Genomic DNA, 24,195 nt, shown 5'->3' on the forward strand with positions numbered 1-24,195 from the left:
TAGAATTGTATTAACCGGAAACATAATACATGTGTGAATACATAGACAAACAAAGTGTCACTAGTATGCCTCTACTTGACTAGCTCGTTAATCAAAGATGGTTATGTTTCCTAACCATGGACAAAGAGTTTTATTTGATTAACGGGATCACATCATTAGTGAATGATCTGATTGACATGACCCATTCCATTAGCTTAGCACCCGATCGCTTAGTATGTTGCTATTGCTTTCTTCATGACTTATACATGTTCCTATGACTATGAGATTATGCAACTCCCGTTTGCCGGAGGAACACTTTGTGTGCTACCAAACGTCACAACGTAACTGGGTGATTATAAAGGTAACTCTACAGGTGTCTCCAAAGGTACATGTTGGGTTGGCGTATTTCGAGATTAGGATTTGTCACTCCGATTGTCGGAGAGGTATCTCTGGGCCCTCTCGGTAATGCACATCACATAAGCCTTGCAAGCATTGCAACTAATGAGTTAGTTGGATGATGTATTACGGAACGAGTAAAGAGACTTGCCGGTAACGAGATTGAACTAGGTATTGAGATACCGACGATCGAATCTCGGGCAAGTAACATACCGATGACAAAGGGAACAACGTATGTTGTTATGCGGTCTGACCGATAAAGATCTTCGTAGAATATGTAGGAGCCAATATGAGCATCCAGGTTCCGCTATTGGTTATTGACCAAAGACGTATCTCGGTCATGTCTACATTGTTCTCGAACCCGTAGGGTCCGCACGCTTAAGGTTTCGATGACAGTTATATTATGAGTTTATGAGTTTTGATGTACCGAAGTTAGTTCGGAGTCCCGGATGTGATCACGGACATGACGAGGAGTCTCGAAATGGTCGAGACATAAAGATTGATATAGTGGACGGCTTTATTGGGACACCGGAAGTGTTCCGGGTGATTTCGGAGAAAACCGGAGAGCCGGAGGGTTACCGGAACCCCCCCGGGAGAAGTAATGGGCCATATGGGCCTTAGTGGAGAGAGAGAGGGGCAGCCAAAGGTGGGCCGCGCGCCTCCTCCCCCCTGGTCCGAATTGGACTAGGAGAGGGGGGGCGGCGCCCCCCTTTCCCTCTCCCTCCCCACTTCTTTCCCCCTCCTAGTAGGAGTCCTACTCCTACTAGGAGGAGGACTCCTCCTTGGCGCGCCATAGAGGGCCGGCCGGCCTCCTCCCCTTGATCCTTTATATACGGGGGCAGGGGGCACCCCTTGACACACAAGTTGATCCACGTGATCAATCTTAGCCGTGTGCGGTGCCCCCTTCCACCATAGTCCTCGATAATATTGTAGCGGTGCTTAGGCAAAGCCCTGCGACGGTAGTGCATCAAGATCGTCACCACGCCGTCGTGCTGACGGAACTCTTCCCCGACACTTTGCTGGATCGGAGTTCGGGGATCGTCATCGAGCTGAACGTGTGCTAGAACTCGGAGGTGCCGTAGTTTCGGTGCTTGATCGGTCGGGCCGTGGAGACGTACGACTACGTCAACCAAACGCTTCCGTTGTCGATCTACAAGGGTACGTAGATCACACTCTCCCCTCTCGTTGCTATGCATCACCATGATCTTGCGTGTGCGTAGGAAATTTTTTGAAATTACTACGTTCCCCAACAGTGGCATCCGAGCCTAGGTTTTATATGTTGATGTTATATGCACGAGTAGAACACAAGTGAGTTGTGGGCGATATAAGTCATACTGCTTACCAGCATGTCATACTTTGGTTCGGCGGTATTGTTGGACGAAGCGGCCCGGACCGACATTACGCGTACGCTTACGCGAGACAGGTTCTCCCGACGTGCTTTGCACATAGGTGGCTTGCGGGTGACAGTTTCTCCAACTTTAGTTGAACTGAGTGTGGCTACGCCCGGTCCTTGCAAGGTTAAAATAGCACCAACTTGACAAACTATCGTTGTGGTTTTGATGCGTAGGTAAGATTGGTTCTTACTTAAGCCCGTAGCAGCCACGTAAAACTTGCAACAACAAAGTAGAGGACGTCTAACTTGTTTTTGCAGGGCATGTTGTGATGTGATATGGTCAAGACATGATGCTAAATTTTATTGTATGAGATGATCATGTTTTGTAACTGAGTTATCGGCAACTGGCAGGAGCCATATGGTTGTCGCTTTATTGTATGCAATGCAATCGCGCTGTAATGCTTTACTTTATCACTAAGCGGTAGCGATAGTCGTGGAAGCATAAGATTGGCGAGACGACAACAATGCTACGATGGAGATCAAGGTGTCGCGCCGGTGACGATGGTGATCACGACGGTGCTTCGAAGATGGAGATCACAAGCACAAGATGATGATGGCCATATCATATCACTTATATTGATTGCATGTGATGTTTATCTTTTATGCATCTTATCTTGCTTTCATTAACGGTAGCATTATAAGATGATCTCTCACCAATTATCAAGAAGTGTTCTCCCTGAGTATGCACCATTGCGAAAGTTCTTCGTGCTGAGACACCACGTGATGATCGGGTGTGATAGGCTCTACGTTCAAATACAACGGGTGCAAAATAGTTGCACACGCGGAATACTCAGGTTATACTTGACGAGCCAAGCATATACAGATATGGCCTCGGAACACGGAGACCGAAAGGTCGAGCGTGAATCATATAGTAGATATGATCAACATAGTGATGTTCACCAATGAAACTACTCCATCTCACGTGATGATCGGACATGGTTTAGTTGATTTTGATCACGTAATCACTTAGAGGATTAGAGGGATGTCTATCTAAGTGGGAGTTCTTTAAGTAAATTAATTGAACCTAAATTTATCATGAAACTTAGTACCTGATAGTATCTTGCTTGTTTATGCTTGATTGTAGATAGATGGCTCGTGCTGTTGTTCCGTTGAATTTTAATGTGTTCCTTGAGAAAGCAAAGTTGAAAGATGATGGTAGCAATTACACGGACTGGGTCCGTAACTTGAGGATTATCCTCATTGCTGCACAGAAGAATTACATCCTGGAAGCACCGCTGGGTGCCAGGCCTGCTGCTGGAGCAACACCAGATGTTATGAACGTCTGGCAGAGCAAAGCTGATGACTACTCGATAGTTCAGTGTGCCATGCTTTACGGCTTAGAATCGGGACTTCAACGATGTTTTGAACGTCATGGAGCATATGAGATGTTTCAGGAGTTGAAGTTGATATTTCAAGCAAATGCCCAGATTGAGAGATATGAAGTCTCCAATAAGTTCTATAGCTGCAAGATGGAGGAGAACAGTTCTGTCAGTGAGCATATACTCAAAATGTCTGGGTATAATAATCACTTGATTCAATTGGGAGTTAATCTTCCAGATGATTGCGTCATTGACAGAATTCTCCAATCACTGCCACCAAGCTACAAGAGCTTCGTGATGAACTATAATATGCAAGGGATGAATAAGACTATTCCCGAGCTCTTCGCAATGCTGAAAGCTGCGGAGGTAGAAATCAAGAAGGAGCATCAAGTGTTGATGGTCAACAAGACCACTAGTTTCAAGAAAAAGGGCAAAGGGAAGAAGAAGGGGAACTTCAAAAAGAACGGCAAGCAAGTTGCTGCTCAAGAGAAGAAACCCAAACCTGGACCTAAGCCTGAAACTGAGTGCTTCTACTGCAAGCAGACTGGTCACTAGAAGCGGAACTGCCCCAAGTATTTGGCGGATAAGAAGGATGGCAAGGTGAACAAAGGTATATGTGATATACATGTTATTGATGTGTACCTTACTAATGCTCGCAGTAGCACCTGGGTATTTGATACTGGTTCTGTTGCTAATATTTGCAACTCGAAACAGGGACTACGGATTAAGCGAAGATTGGCTAAGGACGAGGTGACGATGCGCGTGGGAAACGGTTCCAAAGTCGATGTGATCGCAGTCGGCACGCTACCTCTACATCTACCTTCGGGATTAATATTAGACCTAAATAATTGTTATTTGGTGCCAGCGTTAAGAATGAACATTATATCTGGATCTTGTTTGATGCGAGACGGTTATTCATTTAAATCTGAGAATAATGGTTGTTCTATTTATATGAGTAATATCTTTTATGGTCATGCACCCTTAAAGAGTGGTCTATTTTTGTTGAATCTCGATAGTAGTGACACACATATTCATAGTGTTGAAGCCAAAAGATGCAGAGTTGATAATGATAGTGCAACTTATTTGTGGCACTGCCGTTTAGGTCACATCGGTGTAAAGCGCATGAAGAAACTCCATACTGATGGACTTTTGGAACCACTTGATTATGAATCACTTGGTACTTGTGAACCGTGCCTCATGGGCAAGATGACTAAAACACCATTCTCTGGTACTATGGAGAGAGCAACAGATTTGTTGGAAATCATACATACAGATGTATGTGGTCCGATGAATATTGAAGCTCGCGGCGGATATCGTTATTTTCTCACCTTCACAGATGACTTAAGCAGATATGGGTATATCTACTTAATGAAACATAAGTCTGAAACGTTTGAAAAGTTCAAAGAATTTCAGAGTGAAGTTGAAAATCATCGTAACAAGAAAATAAAGTTTCTACGATCTGATCGTGGAGGAGAATATTTGAGTTACGAGTTTGGTGTACATTTGAAACAATGCGGAATAGTTTCGCAACTCACGCCACCCGGAACACCACAGCGTAATGGTGTGTCCGAGTGTCATAATCGTACTTTACTAGATATGGTGCGATCTATGATGTCTCTTACTGATTTACCGCTATCGTTTTGGGGATACGCTCTAGAGACGGCCGCATTCACGTTAAATAGGGCACCGTCAAAATCCGTTGAGACGACGCCTTATGAACTGTGGTTTGGCAAGAAACCAAAGTTGTCGTTTCTGAAAGTTTGGGGCTGCGATGCTTATGTGAAAAAGCTTCAACCTGATAAGCTCGAACCCAAATCGGAGAAATGTGTCTTCATAGGATATCCAAAGGAAACTATTGGGTACACCTTCTATCACAGATCCGAAAGCAAGACTTTTGTTGCTAAATTCGGAAACTTTCTGGAGAAGGAGTTTCTCTCGAAAGAAGTGGGTGGGAGGAAAGTAGAACTTGATGAGGTAACTGTACCTGCTCCCTTATTGGAAAGTAGTGCATCACAGAAAACTGTTTCAGTGACACCTACACCAGTTAGTGAGGAAGCTAATGATGATGATCATGAAACTTTAGAACAAGATACTACTGAACCTCCTAGATCAACCAGAGTGAGATCCGCGCCAGAGTGGTACGGTAATCCTGTTCTGGAAGTCATGCTACTAGATCATGATGAACCTACGAACTATGAAGAAGCGATGGTGAGCCCAGATTCCGCAAGATGGCTTGAAGCCATGAAATCTGAGATGGGATCCATGTATGAGAACAAAGTATGGACTTTGGTTGACTTGCCCGATGATCGGCAAGCAATTGAGAATAAATGGATCTTCAAGAAGAAGACTGACGCTGACGGTAATATTACTGTCTACAAAGCTCGACTTGTCGCAAAAGGTTTTCATCAAGTTCAAGGGATTGACTACGATGAGACCTTCTCACCCGTAGCGATGCTTAAGTCTGTCCGAATCATGTTAGCAATTGCCGCATTTTATGATTATGAAATTTGGCAGATGGATGTCAAAACTGCATTCCTGAATGGATTTCTGGAAGAAGAGTTGTATATGATGCAACCAGAAGGTTTTGTCGATCCAAAGGGAGCTAACAAAGTGTGCAAGCTCCAGTGATCCATTTATGGACTGGTGCAAGCCTCTCGGAGTTGGAATAAACGCTTTGATAGTGTGATCAAAGCATTTGGTTTTATACAGACTTTTGGAGAAGCCTGTATTTACAAGAAAGTGAGTGGGAGCTCTGTAGAATTTCTGATATTATATGTGGATGACATATTACTAATTGGAAATGATATAGAATTTCTGGATAGCGTAAAGGGATACTTGAATAAGAGTTTTTCAATGAAAGACCTCGGTGAAGCTGCTTACATATTAGGCATTAAGATCTATAGAGATAGATCAAGACGCTTAATTGGACTTTCACAAAGCACATACCTTGACAAAGTTTTTGAAGAAGTTCAAAATGGATCAAGCAAAGAAAGGGTTCTTGCCTGTGTTACAAGGTGTGAAGTTGAGCAAGACTCAATGCCCGACCACTGCAGAAGATAGAGAGAAAATGAAAGATGTTCCCTATGCTTCAGCCATAGGCTCTATCATGTATGCAATGCTGTGTACCAGACCTGATGTGTGCCTTGCTATAAGTTCTAGCAGGGAGGTACCAAAGTAATCCAGGAGTGGATCACTGGACAGCGGTCAAGAACATCCTGAAGTACCTGAAAAGGACTAAGGATATGTTTCTCGTATATGGAGTGACAAAGAGCTCATCGTAAATGGTTACGTTGATGCAAGCTTTGACACTGATCCGGACGATTCTAAATCGCAAACCGGATACGTGTTTACATTAAACGGTTGAGCTGTCAGTTGGTGCAGTTCTAAACAAAGCGTCGTAGCGGGATCTACATATGAAGAGGAGTACATAGCTGCTTCGGAAGCAACAAATGAAGGAGTCTGGATGAAGGAGTTCATATCCGATCTAGGTGTCATACCTAGTGCATCGGGTCCAATGAAAATCTTTTGTGACAATACTGGTGCAATTGCCTTGGCAAAGGAATCCAGATTTCACAAGAGAACCAAGCACATCAAGAGACGCTTCAATTCCATCCGGGATCTAGTCCAGGTGGGAGACATGGAGATTTGCAAGATACATACGGATATGAATGTTGCAAACCCATTGACTAAGCCTCTTCCACGAGCAAAACATGATCAGCACCAAGGCTCCATGGGTGTTAGAATCATTACTGTGTAATCTAGATTATTGACTCTAGTGCAAGTGGGAGACTGAAGGAAATATGCCCTAGAGGCAATAATAAAGTTATTATTTATTTCCTTATATCATGATAAATGTTTATTATTCATGCTAGAATTGTATTAACCGGAAACATAATACATGTGTGAATACATAGACAAACAGAGTGTCACTAGTATGCCTCTACTTGACTAGCTCGTTAATCAAAGATGGTTATGTTTCCTAACCATGAACAAGGAGTTGTTATTTGATTAACGGGATCACATCATTAGGTGAATGATCTGATTGACATGACTCATTCCATTAGCTTAGCACCCGATCGTTTAGTATGTTGCTATTGCTTTCTTCATGACTTATACATGTTCCTATGACTATGAGATTATGCAACTCCCGTTTGCCGGAGGAACACTTTGTGTGCTACCAAACGTCACAACGTAAATGGGTGATTATAAAGGTGCTCTACAGGTGTCTCCAAAGGTACATGTTGGGTTGGCGTATTTCGAGAATAGGATTTGTCACTCCGATTGTCGGACAGGTATCTCTGGGCCCTCTCGGTAATGCACATCACATAAGCCTTGCAAGCATTGCAACTAATGAGTTAGTTGCAAGATGATGTATTACGGAACGAGTAAAGAGACTTGCCGGTAACGAGATTGAACTAGGTATTGAGATACCGACGATCGAATCTCGGGCAAGTAACATACCGATGACAAAGGGAACAACGTATGTTGTTATGCGGTCTGACCGATAAAGATCTTCGTAGAATATGTAGGAGCCAATATGAGCATCCAGGTTCCGCTATTGGTTATTGACCGGAGACGTGTCTCGGTCATGTCTACATTGTTCTCAAACCCGTAGGGTCCGCACGCTTAAGGTTTCAATGACAGTTATATTATGAGTTTATGAGTTTTGATGTACCGAAGTTAGTTCAGAGTCCCGGATGTGATCACGGACATGACGAGGAGTCTCGAAATGGTCGAGACATAAAGATTGATATATTGGACGGCTTTATTCGGACACCGGAAGGTTCCGGGTGATTTCGGAGAAAACCGGAGAGCCGGAGGGTTACCGGAACCCCCCCCCGGGAGAAGTAATGGGCCATATGGGCCTTAGTGGAGGGAGAGAGGGGCAGCCAAAGGTGGGCCGCACGCCTCCTCCCCCCTGGTCCGAATTGGACTAGGAGAGGGGGGGCGGCGCCCCCCTTTCCCTCTCCCTCCCCACTTCTTTCCCCCTCCTAGTAGGAGTCCTACTCCTACTAGGAGGAGGACTCCTCCTTGGCGCGCCATAGAGGGCCGGCCGGCCTCCTCCCCTTGATCCTTTATATACGGGGGCAGGGGGCACCCCTTGACACACAAGTTGATCCACGTGATCATATTCTTAGCCGTGTGCGGTGCACCCTTCCACCATAGTCCTCGATAATATTGTAGCGGTGCTTAGGCAAAGCCCTACGACGGTAGTACATCAAGATCGTCACCACGCCGTCGTGCTGACGGAACTCTTCCCCGACACTTTGCTGGATCGGAGTCCGGGGATCATCATCGAGCTGAACGTGTGCTAGAACTCGAAGGTGCCGTAGTTTCGGTGCTTGATCGGTCGGGCCGTGGAGACGTACGACTACATCAACCAAATGCTTCCATTGTCGATCTACAAGGGTACGTAGATCACACTCTCCCCTCTCGTTGCTATGCATCACCATGATCTTGCGTGTGCGTAGGAAATTTTTTGAAATTACTACGTTCCCCAACAGAAGCAACGGAAACGCACAGGCCTCCCCTGTACTTGGCGCGATCCGAGACGATCTCGACGATCCAGCGAGGCGACGTGGTACAGGGCAATCTTCGCCTTGGCAGGGCAGCGGTCCAAGCGAGCAGCAGCAAGGTAGTACAGGGCATGGTGCGGGGCTGCGGGCCGAGGTGGTACTTGCCAGTCTCGGTCACGGCGTTCCTTGCAGCGGTGCAGGAAGCCGGTAGTGGCTTGAGGCGTCGGTGAAGGAGGCGGAGCAGAGGCGTGGTGCTGGAGCTTGAGGACGCGGGGCAGCGACGGTGGAGGCACTGGCTGGTCGTTTCCTCAAGCAGGAGGCAGGGAAGGAACCGCGTGAGGGAGGAGGTCGAGGACGAGGCTCGACGGCTCGGGGTGGCACGCGGCAGAAGGAGCAGCTCCGGCAGTGGCGGTCGCTGGACGGCGCAGTAGCGGCATGGGAGGTGAGGAGGCGGCGGAGCAGGCTCGTCGGTGTTCGAGGGAGGAGCTGGCGATGGGGGGCTCTGCGAGGAGAAGCCAGAGGAGAGGTGGCGCGGCGAAGAAGATCGAGAGGGAGGAGGGACATGGATCGGGAGGAGCAAGTGTGCGCTCCTCTCTGCCACTCCTGGCGGCGCGAGGAAGGAACGAGGGGAGAGGACGAGGGGATCGGGAGATTGGGGCTTAGATTAGAGGGTTAGGTGGGCCTAGGGTTAGAAGGGGGGTTTGGACTGCGGGAAAGGATGACAGTTGGGCCGGCCTGGTGGGGGATTCTAAGAGGCCAGCAGCTGGGCTCTGCTCTCTCTCTCTCTCTCTCAACTCCCTTTAACAGAAAGCAAAGAGAGGAGAAAATAAAAGAAAAGGAGGGGTTAGAGAAAGAATTTGGGCATGCGGTTAAATCTCCCGGACTCATAAAAATGAGTTCGTTCCGAGAAAAGCATTTGGCACCGCTTGAAAGGATTGCATTCAAACACATTTGAATGATGATTCAAATAAGTTTGAATTAGAAAAACATTTTTGGAGAGTCCAAAATGTTCGAAATTTTTGTGGAGATCGGGAAAGCGATGAAAGAAAATATGGGCAAAGTTTGAGGACCAAACTTGAAGCGGGAAAAGGCATGTGATTATTTGCAAGTGTATGATGGTGAATTTCAAATTAAAGAAATATTTATAACATAGCTCCCTAATAATAGTAGGAGACTTTTATATGTTATAAAGAGAATTTCACCATGTGAACTCCCTCGATTTAAATGGATCAAAGATCCATGCCATTTATATAGTTGAGTTGCAAAAGATTAATGACATGATGGCATGATGACATGATGCAATGCAAAAATAAAAAGGGCACGCACAAATGAAACACACGGCGAAACCCGGAACATATGAAAGTCTTCTCGAGCATCGGTCTCGGGGCGTCACAGGTGGCAGGGCCCCAACATGCATGGAGGTGCGGCCGATCTAGAAGCGACGGCGTTGGATTCGACGGCGGTGGCGGTCGGCCCTGCCTCGGGCCACATGCGGCTGCTGCGGCGGCGGGCCTGGATCGGGCGGCGGCGCGATGCGGTCTTCGCTGGCATGTCAATTGGCTTTAGATCGGCGGCGGCATCGAGGGCCTGGTGGATTGCTTGGCGGCACCCATGGCAGTTCTATTCTGGCCGGTGTAGCCAGTGGTGATGGTCATCTTCTTCGTCGGCGGTGACCGTCCAGAAGCTTGGTTATCGGATTTCGAGATCCATCATCTAGTCCTGGCTGCGAGTTGGGGAGACATGGTTGCCTGTGAAAACCGAGCCGACGGCACGCGATGACGGCGTTCTACGTCGTTACCTTGATGAAGGCATTGTCGTATAACTACTGTCGACCCACTCGTGCTGCTCCGGGGGAAACCTAGGATCTGGTGTTCTAGATCGGACGATGGCGATACTGCGGTGTCGTTTCTCTCTTGGGAGCATCGTTTGTGGAGCAGCGTTGGAAGTCAGAGGCAGGAGGTGGAGCGGCTTCGTCTTGCATGGAGCTTCGGTGGAATGTCAAGTCATGCTTGACCGACAGGTGCTACGCTTTGTCATGCCTGGTCGGCAGGTGCTACGCACGACAGATCTTCCAAGGACTTCAAGCTGTGTCGGCTGGTGGTATTTGGCAGCATGGCGCTGAGGTGTATCAGTGGCGACCGCTGATTGCGCGCAGAGAGGAGGTGTCGTTGGGCGCCATGGTGGCGTCGACGATAGCTAGACCGAGCAAGGTTGATGCATCAGTACAGTTCTGAAGATGGAGCGGTGGCGGTTGGCGGCGGCGGCCTCTGAGAGCACGTCGGACCAGTGTGTGTCCCAGACCCGTCAAGTGGCTAGGTTGGGGTCTCAGGTCTTAGATGTTAGGCTTGGCTGCGATGTCTGTTTGGTATTAGACCTAGGCTATCTGTGCCCCTTCATCAACTGGATAGGTGTAGCGATTTGTTGCTTAGACGGCGGTTTTAATCTTACTATTGTAACACTTTGTAGGGTCTTGTGAAAATAATTAATAAAGTGGCCGTATGCATCGCCCAGATGCAGAGACCGGGAACATCCTCCTTTTCTAAAAAAATCATAATTATTTTTAGTAGTATATCATAAATGTTAATATTTTTTATAAACTTAATCAACCTTTGCAAAATTTAAACGATGATAATGTTAACACTCCCTTCATCTTAAAATAAGTGTCTCAACCTTAGTACAATTTTAATATAAAGTTGTATTAAAATTGAGACATTTATTTTAAAACGGAGGGAGTATGTTTTATGATACGGAGGTAGTACAAGAACTTCTCGCAAAGACTTTGAGCAGTACAGCTCCTCTCTGAACGGGAAAATGAGTGGTACAACAAACAGTACAGCAGCACTTCTGAGAAAAGAGCACGGAAGAAAAAGGGGCAATCTGCAAACCTGCCATCTGATGGAGTGTTAGTGGACTAGGGAGCTCGCGCTCACATCCGCTGCTGCCTGCTGCAGACGACGGCCAAACAGTAGTTCCTCCACGCATCATCCTCCGGACACGCCACTCAGTCCATCGTCAACAATCCCCAGGCGGGGGATCTAGCCATGATGGCATGCGCTCTCTCCATCGCCCAGCCTACCGCCCTCGCGCCGTGCGGCGGCGGCGGAGGCGGCAGCAGCAAGATCGTCCCCAGGAATCTCCCGAAGCTGCGAAGCCCCATGGTTTCAGGTAATTCATCTGTAGCAACTACTGCTCCGGATGCAAAATTCATCACGTCGTCGTGGTTCACTGCGTGCTCCGCAATGTGTCACGCGCAGGCAGGATGAGAAGTCGCGCTGTCGTCGCCAGGGCTGCGCAGGACAGTTCAGAAGCCTCCTCCGGGAGCGTCGTCAGATACGTCAAGAGTTCGGTGAGTCTCCTCCATCTGTCACTAACTATATTGTATGATGTTGCAATTTGCCAGTAGGTTCTCTAGGAATATTTTGATTTCTGCATCAATGATTTATAAAATGCTATCCAACGAACGTTCGCTGTAGGTGCATGGCAAAACGAACGTTTTTCGTGGCAATTTATGTTGTGGGAACATGGCAATTCCTTCAAACTAACGACAATTTTTACAGCAAAATCCTTTGTTGCCAGAAATTGCCATGTGTTTCTAAAGAAACTGCCATGCGTGTTCCAAACATTTTTTTTCCATAAAAACGTTCGCAAATGCCATCCCTCCTAGCGAACGTTCGCTGGCCAACGGGGTCCTAAATTTTATATACCCCCGTTGAGAAAGGAAATAAACGTATGCGAGCTGCGTTTGGCTAGTTTTTTTTTTGTTAAGATCGCTCCTTTGTCCAAGTACCGCATAAATGCTTTGATTTTAATCAGGAGTGTTAGTTTCCAAATGCATTTCCTATGGAAGACATGATCATCATTGATGAGATCCGCGTACATATAGTTAACGGATTAGACATCCATCCTATGTGATTTCCGATGAAAAGCATCATGGTCTTTTTTTTTTGAGGGTCAAAAGCATCATGGTCTTGAGATAAGCTGAACACCATCAATCTATTAAACAAATGAAGCCATGTCGTCATGTCCATTTGTCGTGAGAGCTCACCGAAATGCAATATTCAGTTGGACCTCGCCTAAAACCAAAGCGACGGAAATGTGTCGTAGAGCATCGGTACGCTTGTGAGAATAGCGTTGATAATGATAGGACTACCTTCATAGGATAGGATAGTGACGTGCCCTTCCAACTGTTTTTTCTTTTGTTTTTGAATCGGTCCTCAATGCACTTCCACCCCTTATTGGGGAGCTTGCAGTGATGGATTGGGATACCGAGATACCGACATAGAAGCGAGTTCCTAAAAGTTAAATGTGAGTTTCACACACCAACGAAGTTTAGCAACGAGGAATGTCGGCAATATAGCCCTCTTGCTCCATCCAGACTCCACTGTATAAGGCTTGGGCTTGAAGTAGACTGCAATTATTTGTGTTGCAATATTGGACTCCTTAGGTTTTGAACTTAGAATCTTTTAGTACCGATACCATATTAAGTCACCAAAAGGTTCGGGCTATATACTGCTAGATCATAGCTCATCTATATTTTAAAATTTCCTTAGGAACTGTTGCAAGTCTTGCGGGGACAAAAAGACTGTCAGCAGTGTTTCTATGAACTATTTTTGTTGTTTTTATGTCAAATGGAGGATATACAAACCAAATAGTTACCTTGAATTGTAGTTCCATTTAGGCCTCTTTCTTATAAAATGAAGGAAACTGACAAACATGGGAACTGAAACAGTTCAACACTACTGAAGACATATTTGCTCTAGCGGGTATCGGCTTTGCAGCAATTGCGGCATTCTGGGCTTCCATGATGCTTATTGGGGTAAATTGCAGACGCCCAATCTTCAACTATGCAACGAGATAAGCAAAATCAATCTGATAATCTATTATCTCAACTTCAGGTCATCGACAAGCTCCCTGTTCTCCCTCTTTTCTTCGAACTAATCGGAATAGCAGTTGCATGGGTGAGTTTTACCCAAGACCCTCAACTATAACATTGTCATTTCTAAATGAAGTTGTTATCTCTGTATTACCACAAGTCCACATAGTCCTGGCCTCACTCTATAGCTCATGCTGACATTTTCAGTGGTTTATCTACGGGAACCTCCTCTTCAAGCCAGACAGGTAACCTCAATTATTTTTTTCTTGAACACTTGTTTATTGCCATACTTGCCAAAGTTGCGGAGACGTATATCTATCCGTTTGAGAAAATAGTGCGTAGAAAATGGGAAAACCAACTGGAGTTCTGTCTAAAAATACTCTATTTTGAATAACTGGTGAGAAGAAACTGACAGCTACTTCACCATGTTGTTCTATGACATTTTCAGAGAAAGTTTCATGCTGTATTTCCACAACTAGCGTAACACTCTCATTTTGGCTTGTTTCACATCTGCATCATCGATAATTTTAACGCACAGGATGGCACTTACTTTTGAACAAACAGCTTGGCATACGTGTAATTGTGATTCTATGCACCATCACTACAGCTCAAGATACTATTATACTTTGTGGATTTTTTTTCTTTTGACATGGTATTTTGTGGATTTACTAACATGTATATTGATTTTCACAGGGAAAAGTTTCTGGAGAACATCAAAAGCTCAGCATCTCGAATCTTGGGGCAGTAACTTCACCGTGAAGACAAAGTACATCCTGCCTACGACATACATTTTCTTTGGGCCTGTCAGAAAACATTTAGCTGTGCGCTCATGTTAGGCATCTGCGTCACCGTTGTCCGTTCTAGATGTAATACACCATCTCCTGTACAGGTTAAATCAAGCATTCTTCTGGTGGTAAAACTTGAGTGTTTGTTCTCCACTTAATAATTTTTCAACGGCATGTTTGAGGCAACACTGAAGTGTAAAGTCAGAGACCCCTGGCTCGTACATTTTGGGGCTCCTTTGATTCAAAGAAATTTTATAGAATTTCTGAAGGATTGAAATCCTTAGGATTTTTTTCTATGTTGCTCCTTTGATTTATAGGATTGAATCCCATAAGAATTTTTCCTATGGAATCTTTTGTACTACATTTCATAGGAAATCTAACGTCCACTCCAACCTCTTTTTACAATTCCTTTGTTTTTCCTGTGGAGTCAAACACTTATTGCTAATCCTATAGGATTCAAGTGGGGATGCCACTCCAATCCTATACCTTTCCAATTCCTACGTTGTCAAAATCCTAAGAATCAAAGAGGCCCTTGGCGTTGGAATTTTGCACAACAGTGAGAAAATAAGTGACCCCAAGACAAACTAGCCTCTTGTGGCACAAGTGTTGCAAGATCCCAGATGAGAATTGATCACTCATAAGTGTAGCATGTCTTGCTAACGGGGTAAGGAAACATATGATGGTACAAGGCACAGTTTCATCCAAGCTTATCTTAGTATGACGATTGGAGAGAAGAACTTCACCATCAGAACACTAAAGAAGAAGAAGGAAGTAAAATGGTACACAACAACATGAGGCTAAAGGCGACTCTAGGACTAAACTATCCAAGATTACACTTATTCTGACCAAGGAGAATAAATAGGAACTTCTTTAACCTAAATTAAATCATCAAGACTGGTACATGTCCCCCGGTCAACCTGTTAGAAGGTCCACAAACATGATGATTCTTGTACCCCAAATACAGCCCTGAGGCGAACTATGTGTTCTCAGGCTTCAGTCTTTTGTCTAAATGCCCACTCGAAGGGTTCCCAGCAACAAGATGTTTGCTGGAACTCTGAGGAAATGTTTTTACAACAGGTACATCTACTTTTGGATATGGTATCCGCGGGGCACCATTTACCTGCCCTGGATGCCCGGTCACTTCAGATCTGATTGCCATGGAGTACTTCTCCTCTGCAGGTTGGAAATGGTCAGGACCAAACCTATCCAAGTTTTGCAAAGCATAACGCTAGGATGTTTGATGTACCTTTCATTCTACCGTATTGCACAAGCTTACGCAGGCAATCGCGGAATTCTGTCAACACACACCTTTCCTGCTCTGCATACAGTTCCGACCGGTTCTGATCGACATCTATTGCTGGCGGAGCAACAGCATTTTGAGAAGTTGCAAACATAGCATCTTGTTCATCACACATCAACGCTAGTGTTCCAGGAGACATTGGTCTACTGGACTTCTGGTCATCAGTGCAATCAGGTCTGGAATCATCTAGAGATGCCTTGCCCATATCAGTTCCTCCACTTGAATGATCATCAATTGATATTTTCCGATGATTTTGATCTTTATTTTTGCCTTCTCTATCATGGTTCGTCAATGCTAGGGAACCTCCCACTCCATCTTCCTTCTCTGCAACCTTCTCTTCCTGGATTTTCCGACCTAATTTTCAATGTTTTCCAATGAGACAGCATCATCGTCAAATTTATGCTACACATTAATTTGGTTAGCTTAAATTACAAAATAAAAAAGTAGCAAACTGAAGACAATCATAGAACAGCTGCAAAGACTTGGTGTTTAATTTGAGAAGTGCCAGGTGTCATTACAGCAACCATCACTCACAAGTGGACCCCATGTACTGTAAGATTTCGACCGGAACAAGACAGTGATCCTGACCACACTGTGCAGTGTTAGCAAACTATATAACTATATACTGGAGATGAGATGCACTGAATCAAGTACATGACAGCTGCATATACATATGATGTTCCGAGAAGTTGCATAACACTAGCAGCATCCAAATCCAGGGCTCAACAGAAGGACACTTGGAATTGGATGCAGTCGTGCAACAGGTAAAATTTAAAACGAAGAGGCTCTGATCTGTTGGAGTTGATTGAATATCTATCACAAATGTATGTCATGCACAGTTCAAGATCATCAGGAATATTTCCTGTAACACACTGGAAAAGTGGAAACTAAATACGATGCCAGGAGCAATACCAGTATATGCCTTAGCAGCCTGTCCCGATACTGTCACCAAAAGTTTACAAAGCTCCTTTACATCCCCTGGCTGAATAATATCCGCTAAAAGAGGCCTATAAGGATGACAAACCAATCAATACAAAACAGATAGGTTGTCCTACTCGAGGAAAACCAAAATTTCTGCAGGTAGAAATTCAGAGTTGACAGATACCTGTAGGTGACTTTAAAGGGCCCCATCATATGAGGATGCGCAGACTGGCCTATTGGAAGTGAACCATCGGAGGCCATTGCGTTCTTCTGATAAATAACCTGATTAAAGTATAAATTATATACAGCAACCTTCTCAAAATCCCATAATAACTCTTGCTATAAGTAGCATTTGACTGTCTCTTTGATTAGTCAGGTTTTATTCTGAAATCTATTCTAGATGAGACAGAAAGGTGACGATATCATCCAATATGCACCTTCTGTTTTTTTTTCTTCACAGTTATTAAAGCCTGAGTTCATGGTAGTGCTGGTGCTTCAAACCCATCCCACCTCACCCATCCCTAAAACTCATCATTGAAAGAAACTAACTTAACAAATTACTTAATCACCTCCCAAAATTCTCTAATGGAAATGGAGCGCTTGACAGGGCATGGCTGTGGAGCTGTTGGCCAAGCACGACTAGTAGCACAGCCATAGACTGGAGCAGGCAGAGAATGAGGTGACACGATTTCTTTTATTCACAGAAAGCAAAGGTGCTCAGCTACTGAACTATTATACTTCCGTAGTTACCCCTTTCAGATATCTCAGGGCATAAAATCGGCGAGGTAGTCAACACAGACACACAAGCGTGAGGTTGATTTACTTAAGTAGCATGTGCATCACTCTGCTTGGGATGTCAATAACGAAAATAAACTTTTCCGGCCATGTAGTGACAATGTAAGCTAATTAGTAGGTCACAAGTGCACATGCACGAATTATCAACTCACTTCATGGTAAGCACATCATAATATGGAATTTCCTAGTGATGGAATGGATCGCTTCACCTTACCTCTTAAGTCAATAGTTGAAAGCACACTATGCACAGTTAAAGAGATTACAAACACTGCAGAGCAAGCGTAAATAGTAGAAATGGTCGTTACCTGAGATAGTTGACCATTCCTGATAGCTAAATGTTCCTTGGTCGAAAGGTCAAGTGAAGAATCGATGTGCTTTCTCTTCCTAGATGTGGAAGGCGACGACAATGCAGTTGCTCCAATAGCACCATTTACTGCTGCATTTGCTGCTTGTTGCATGTGAATGACATTTTTGTGATCCAGATAAAGATGTTTTCTATCTTCACTCCCGTCGAAGTTCTTGCAATCCATACACTTGCAATTTTCAGAGCATAGTATATTAGCTTGGAAGCATTCGCAGTATTTCTTGAGGCATCCTGACTTCTTGCAGTGGCACCCTTTATTATGCTTCCCTATTAAAGGGACATCACCAGCTACCTCCTAGCAAAGGTACTAGTATTAATTACACATATCACTGAAGCACAAATCAGATAAATGGCCTAGATGAGAAAATACAATAATGAAGACGTCCCCTGTGGGGACAGGAAAAAATTTAATGATAGTCTAAGCCAACATTTATTGAATAAGACTTTAGCTTTTTACAAACCAAAAATAATAATCATGCTGAGCCTCTGACTTCTCTGGGAAACAGAATTATTGTTTCAGATAAGCAATAATGCAAATTTTAGGCGGAAGGAAGGAAACTGGCAGCTCCGTCTCAGTGGTGAAACAACTGTAAGTGACAAATATTTTAACTGGAGAAACCAGATCTTCACTTTGTCAGATTAAAATTTTGACAGAATGGCTGTCAATAGTATCGTGGTTTACAGGTCTAGTAATAAATAGTCAAATAACATATGTACTAGTGGCCAATGAATCCTTAAGACAGATGGCTCAATGGTTTTCAAGTTCAGGAGTTGGCTCCGCTCCAGTATGACCGGGTGTCGAGGCGCACCAGGAGAGCACACACAGTTCAGGAGGTGGTGCGGCTTCGCACTTGGGCTACTGACCTCGGGCCGGACCTTACCGCTGATGTGCTGCATCAATTCTTCGAGCTATGGACTGCCGTGGATACTGTGCAGCTAGACCAAGACTACTGACAAGGTGGTGTGGTCTTGGGAGTATGATGGCGAGTTCTCGGCACGTTCAGCATACGCGGCAAAGTTCTGGGGCCAGGAGGTGGTCCCAACGGCTGATTTCACATGGACGGTGGAAGTCTAAGGCACCAATCCAGTGACTCTTCCTCACTTGGCTTGCGTTGCGGAATCGGTGTTGGACGTCCAACAGGCTTGCAAGAAGGGGGCTCCCGCACCATGATTCTTGTCCGTTCTGCGATCAACAGGAGGAATCCATCAACCACATCCTCCTCGACTGCGTTTTTGCAAGAGATGTGTGGGCTACTATCTGCCGGGCGCTGGGCAGACCGGATTGGGCGCCATCGGTCGAGGACAAGCTCGGTGAGTGGTGCATCTCTAGGCTCGGGGCTGGGCATCATGTACCGAAAAAGGCTTCCGCCCTGCTTTATATATAAAGCAACGACCAACAACAATCCACCGCATACAGCACACACCCACACACACACACACACAAGGCAGGATACATAGGTGCTGAAGAACAGCTACACACTCCAAGCAAAATCTAGCATACTACAGGAAGGAAGATAAATCCGCACTAGACTTCGAAGGAGCCCTCAAACGTGATACCACGAAGAGGAGCAACCGAACCTCGACGGATCAGGGCCTCCAAAGCAGCATCTTCAGTAAAATCACGACGCCATAGCGCCACCACCGCCTGATCCAGAGGATCAGGGTCTTCACCCGGAGCATCAAGAGAATCCACGACGTAGCCTTCAAGAAGGGTACGACGCCCACAGACGCCGCTGACGTCGGTCTGGCCAAGGCAGACAAAGTTTTCACCCCGGCACGCACTATCCGCCACCGGAACAGGGTAAGCGCAACCAAGAACAAGCTGGCCACCCCCACCACCGAATGCCGAAAGCTAGCCGCCACGCCGCCCTCACAGCCATGGCCGCCGGCCAGCAACCGAGCCGCGCGCCCCGCCCACGGGCACCGCGGCTCCCACCACCGAGGCCGCCGCCCCGGCGTCCAGGACCAGCCCCACCCGCCGCCACGGACCATAGCCACCACCAACCGGCGAGGAGGCAGAAGGCCACTCCTTCCACCCCCAAGAGAGCCCCTTGACGAGATCGGGGACGAGCCGGCCAGACCAGGGGGGGCACCACGTCAGCGGCCACAGCCAGGCTGCACACCGGGGACCAGGGCCACCGTCGCGCACGACAGCAAGGCTGGGAAGCACCCCTACCTCCCTCCCCGGAGCACCCCAGCCACCACCGGCCAGCCACACTCGCCACCAGCCGCAGGACATGGACCAAGAGCAGCGGGGGGAGAAGGTCGCACCACCACCACTGCACCGCCCCCTCCACCAGCCAAGATGGCCACGACGGAGGCAGCCGCTCGCAGCCCAAGCCGCCCGTGGCCCCCGCCACTCGGAGGGCCAGATCCGGCGGAGCCACGCCCGCATCCGGCCCCCAAGCGCGCACCTCCAGTACGCCGCCCGCCACGCCGCCGTCGTGCACTGCACCGGCGCGCCACCGCGCTGCCACGCCCGCCGTTTAGCGTGGCACCCAGGCCCGGCCGCCTCAGCCCGCGCCGAGCCCGCTGTGCGAGAGGGCGAGATCTCCCCGCCACCGCCGGCATCGACCAGGCTTCGTGTGGCTGCGCCCTCTGGGGGAGGAGGAGAGGGAGGGGGACCCCGCCGCCGCCGGCTAGGGTTTCCTTCCTGTCCTGCGCGGGGCGACCCGGGAGGAGGGAGGGAGTCAGGTTGCCATTGTCTTCTGGCTGGGCATCATGTGAAGGACGTACGGGCTATCATTGTGCTTACCTTCTGGACGCTCTGGAAGCATCGAAATGCAATAGTCTACGATGGGGCTACAACATCGCAGCTAATGGCTACAGGTAGTCACTGATGTCGACAGGGAAGGCAAGCACTGGAGGCAGGCAAGCATCCTGAAGGGAGGCCTCGACTCCTTCGACATGTTAGCAGAGTGGGTGTATTTGAGAGAGTAGGCCTAGTTTAACTTCGGTGGACGTGGACCGGTGGTGTGGTTTGTAAATATGTTGTAACAATGTGGGTGGAGGGGCTCTTTCCCCGCTCTCTTCTTTAGACCCTCTTTGATTTAAAGGATTTCTAAAGGAATTTTGGAGGATTCTAGTCCTTAGGATTTTTTTCCTCGGTGGGTTGTTTGATGCATAGGATTGCAATCCATAGGATTCACTTGTACTAGTTTTCATAGGAAAATTTCCATCCACCCTAACCTCATGTTAAAAATACAACGTTTTTCCTGCGCACAATCAAACGCTCATACAAATCCTGTAGGGTCGAGGATGACATGCCACTCTATTCCTCTATTTTTCCTATTCCTGAATTTTACAAACCCTGTAATTCAAAGAGGCCCAATATATGATACGCACACTCATGCATATTCAAGAAAAAAAAACAAGAAAATAGAGTTCAACCGGCGGCAGTTCCCATTGTAATCAATCGCAAAGATGCTTCAATGCTATTTGAGAATTACAACTCACAGTTGTCAGCTTTCAAATCCTTTACAATATCTGAACAGCCAAACAGGGAAGTGCATGGACATATGTTTTTACAAAGTAATGTTTTTGACTGAAACTAAGGAAGGCTTATAGTATGAGGCAATACAACATTCTGAGAAATGATCGGAGTAAATAAACTAAGAAAGGAAAATTAAGCTGTAAAAGTCTTATATTTATATATACAGTAAAAAAATAGTTCTTCAGAGAACATGTGTAACTTCCAAAGACTTCTCCTATTTAACATTTGCCATCAGTTAGGGTGTTGTGTCAGTTTAGATGAGAAAAAAAAAACTAGAATAAGTCATTGATATGTAGAAGCAATGGACATCATTTTTATCAAAGTAAAACTAACTATTTAGTTAATAAGAGACATGGACATCAAAACATACCATATTATTCCGATTTGTGTGTGGGCTACTCCCAATCTTAGGTCTGAACGCATCTGGATTGCGCTCCAGTGTAGCCTCTATAGCTTCACGCCTAGCCACCTCATTCTCAACATTATTAAAACAATTGGTGCAGTTGCATCCATCACAATAAATACCAGATGCAAAACATTCACAGTACCTAAGCATAGAAAACCATAAAATTCAGATTGATAGGATCAAATAGCAGTATGCAAAGACTTAAAACTGAAATGAACATGAAAATGGAAACAATAGTAGTGAACCATCAAAGCATATCATTTGTGTTTTTTTTAGAAAATGTAGGTAGAAGCAGAAACTTTAGGGCTTTACAGAACTTATGAATGTTAGTAGGATACTCTTTCAATTGCTCTTCATTGTCACTATCCATCTAAACTACATGTACATGATTCGAACAGAATGGATAACATAAAAAAATAGGTTTCATTTTCAACAAATTACACAAATACTCATTTCAGACACTAATCTCATTTTGACAAAGCTCATAAAGAAACTTTAAATGACACAGCCACCCCTGAAGCATAAGTGATCCAACTCAAGATGTATAATGCTTCATAATTATCTTGACTAGTCACGAAGTTTTTATGTCAGCTCCTTTAAAGTAACAACATTATTTCACTAGCTACAAGTTTACTACTTAATACAAAACCTTACTCACACCATAAGATCAGATATTCTGTCTCATCACTCATGTTATTTGTCAAGCTTAGCAACAATATGCCATTATCATCCAGCTTTTTTTTCAAAAAGTTCCACAATCCATACATTAGTTCTTATAAGATTTCTATGGGCAAAAGTAAAATAAAAATAGTCAACAGGCGAGACAATGGCCTTGTGTGTATTTTCTTGTATATCTACAGAATCATATACATTTTACTGGATTCAACTCTATCCATAAAAGGGTCATTCTGGAGGGAATTTCAAACATTTGGTGACATCTAGAAGAAGTACGTGAAGGAATCGTTACATTCCTAAGAAAGAAAGTAATGTCTTCATTGGCAAGAATCATATCATAATATTAACCTGTTGTCAAGCTAAGACACAACAAGTCTTGACTTACAGCTTCAAACATTTGGAGTGCCGACAATTGCAGCACTTCTTCTTCGTAGGTGTGCCATCTTTCCCATCATACAGCCGTCCACGTGGTTTTGGTGACTCTGGCTTCCTAAAAACATAAGAACAGCGAGATGGAAAATTACAAAAATGAAAATTTTAAAATTATAGTATCAATTAGGATTGTCAGAGGCCATTAGGATGTATGTTACAATTAACAATAAATGGCAGTTAAAAAGCATCCACCTAATACAAGCAGGTATCTTTGTTACAAGGAAACACAAGTGCAAAGTACAATTTGGGAACCAAGTTTTCAAACTTGGATTACCAGCTTAAAAAAGGACTACAGGACACCCAAGGATGTGAATCAAGAGAAAACAAACAAATTCATCATAGCCAAGAGCCTGTCGTGCCCCTCCATACCCTCGATACAACAGAGCCCCGGAAGTGCAAGACCGAGAAGCAAAAATTTCAAAAATTGACGCAAGACGTAATAAATCTTGAAAAGGGAGGCACTCACAAGGGAACGGCGACCGGCGGGCGCTGTACTGGCTGCGAAAGGGCCGACCGAGCCTGCGGCACGGGCACGGGCATCGCCATCGGCAGTGCCGGCCGCGGCAGCGTCGCATGCACCATCTGATGCGGCCGCATCACGGGCAGCCCCCGCGGCTGCAGCTGATGTGGCACCCCGATGGGCAACGCGGCCCTCAGCTGGTGCGGCTGCGGGTACCCGACCTGCAGCGCCCTGGGCTGCACCGTCCGGGAAGCGGCGGCGGCGGCGGCCGCCATGGCGGGGTTCCCGTAGTTGAAGTCGAGCTGCCTGACCAGCTTCTTAATCGGCGGCTGCGTGGAAACCGCGGGCACTGGCACTCGCGGCGGGGGGGCGCTCCCGGCCCCGCCCGCGCCCGCGCCGGCCTGCTCCTTCCCCGCCATCTATCCGCTCAGCCCGGGGAGCTAGCAGATCAAAAAACGGCCCGGCCTCCGCTGGAAACGGCCGCCCAATCCGGCGCGGCCGCGGCGAGATCGCGGCCGCCGGCTCCGGATCAGGTGGGGGCGGGGGCGCCGAGGACGGGCCCGGATTGCCGCGCGCTCCGGCGCGTGCGTGCGGCGGGAGGGGCGGCGAATGGCGGATTTCGGGAGGGCTGGCTGGGGGTCGGGGGATTAGAGGATTTTCCCTCTAGCTGCAGCTTCCTCCCTTTCTCTCTCTTCCCTTCCCCGTCCTCGTCCTTTCTTTGTCTCCCACTCTTGGCTTTCGAAATCAAATTCATATTCTACGGCCGGATCCCCGCGGCGGGGCCGGATCGGACGGCCGGGCGCCGCCTGCGCGCATCCTGCGGCTCGAATTCATAGGCGTGAGGTTGTTGGCCCGCTCGCCGTTCGATTGGACGGAGGCTGCGGGAATCCGGCTCGTCGCGCACGCGTCCTGCGCCGCCCCCCGCGCGCCTGACGTGTGGGCCGTTTCCGGTGGGGCGGGGCGGTCAGTGGGCGGACTGACGTGGGTGGGTGCCGGGTTGGCTTGCGGCGGACGGCGCGGTGCCGTCGCCATCGCCCGGCGTGGAACCGTCCTGTCGTTTACGGGGAGTTGCATTCCGGGGGAGACGC

At 46.6% G+C, this 24,195-nt stretch overlaps 2 protein-coding genes across 2 annotated transcripts; one reads left to right on the forward strand and one right to left on the reverse strand.

Moving 5' to 3' along the window:
- The first annotated feature begins 11,480 nt into the window (after positions 1-11,480).
- LOC125544841 (protein CURVATURE THYLAKOID 1C, chloroplastic-like) lies at positions 11,481-14,555 on the forward strand. The gene is made up of 6 exons (XM_048708611.1): positions 11,481-11,768; positions 11,858-11,949; positions 13,333-13,419; positions 13,499-13,561; positions 13,684-13,721; positions 14,170-14,555. Exons 1-6 carry the CDS (start codon positions 11,645-11,647, stop codon positions 14,222-14,224), a joined length of 459 nt encoding a protein of 152 aa, XP_048564568.1. The 5' UTR covers positions 11,481-11,644; the 3' UTR covers positions 14,225-14,555.
- Positions 14,556-14,985: 430 nt separating this feature from the next.
- LOC125544840 (protein tesmin/TSO1-like CXC 5) lies at positions 14,986-23,818 on the reverse strand. Its single transcript, XM_048708610.1, has 8 exons — positions 23,114-23,818; positions 22,601-22,705; positions 21,505-21,682; positions 17,583-17,936; positions 16,667-16,764; positions 16,474-16,568; positions 15,508-15,915; positions 14,986-15,434 (listed from the first exon to the last, which is right to left on the reverse strand). Exons 1-8 carry the CDS (start codon positions 23,524-23,526, stop codon positions 15,238-15,240), a joined length of 1,848 nt encoding a protein of 615 aa, XP_048564567.1. The 5' UTR covers positions 23,527-23,818; the 3' UTR covers positions 14,986-15,237.
- Positions 23,819-24,195: the final 377 nt, after the last annotated feature.

This window comes from Triticum urartu, chromosome 3 (genome assembly GCF_003073215.2).
Source record: "Triticum urartu cultivar G1812 chromosome 3, Tu2.1, whole genome shotgun sequence".
NCBI classification, from domain to species: domain Eukaryota; kingdom Viridiplantae; phylum Streptophyta; class Magnoliopsida; order Poales; family Poaceae; genus Triticum; species Triticum urartu.

Coding starts and splice junctions, on each gene's coding strand:
- LOC125544840 (XM_048708610.1), bottom strand. CDS start 23,526: ATGGCGGGGAAGGAGCAGGCCGGCGCGGGCGCGGGCGGGGCCGGGAGC. Junction 22,706..23,113: donor CCGCCGGTCGCCGTTCCCTT/GTGAGTGCCTCC, acceptor TTATGTTTTTAG/GAAGCCAGAGTCACCAAAAC. Junction 15,435..15,507: donor GCAATACGGTAGAATGAAAG/GTACATCAAACA, acceptor TCCAACCTGCAG/AGGAGAAGTACTCCATGGCA.
- LOC125544841 (XM_048708611.1), top strand. CDS start 11,645: ATGATGGCATGCGCTCTCTCCATCGCCCAGCCTACCGCCCTCGCGCCG. Junction 11,950..13,332: donor TCAGATACGTCAAGAGTTCG/GTGAGTCTCCTC, acceptor GAACTGAAACAG/TTCAACACTACTGAAGACAT. Junction 13,562..13,683: donor TCGGAATAGCAGTTGCATGG/GTGAGTTTTACC, acceptor TGACATTTTCAG/TGGTTTATCTACGGGAACCT.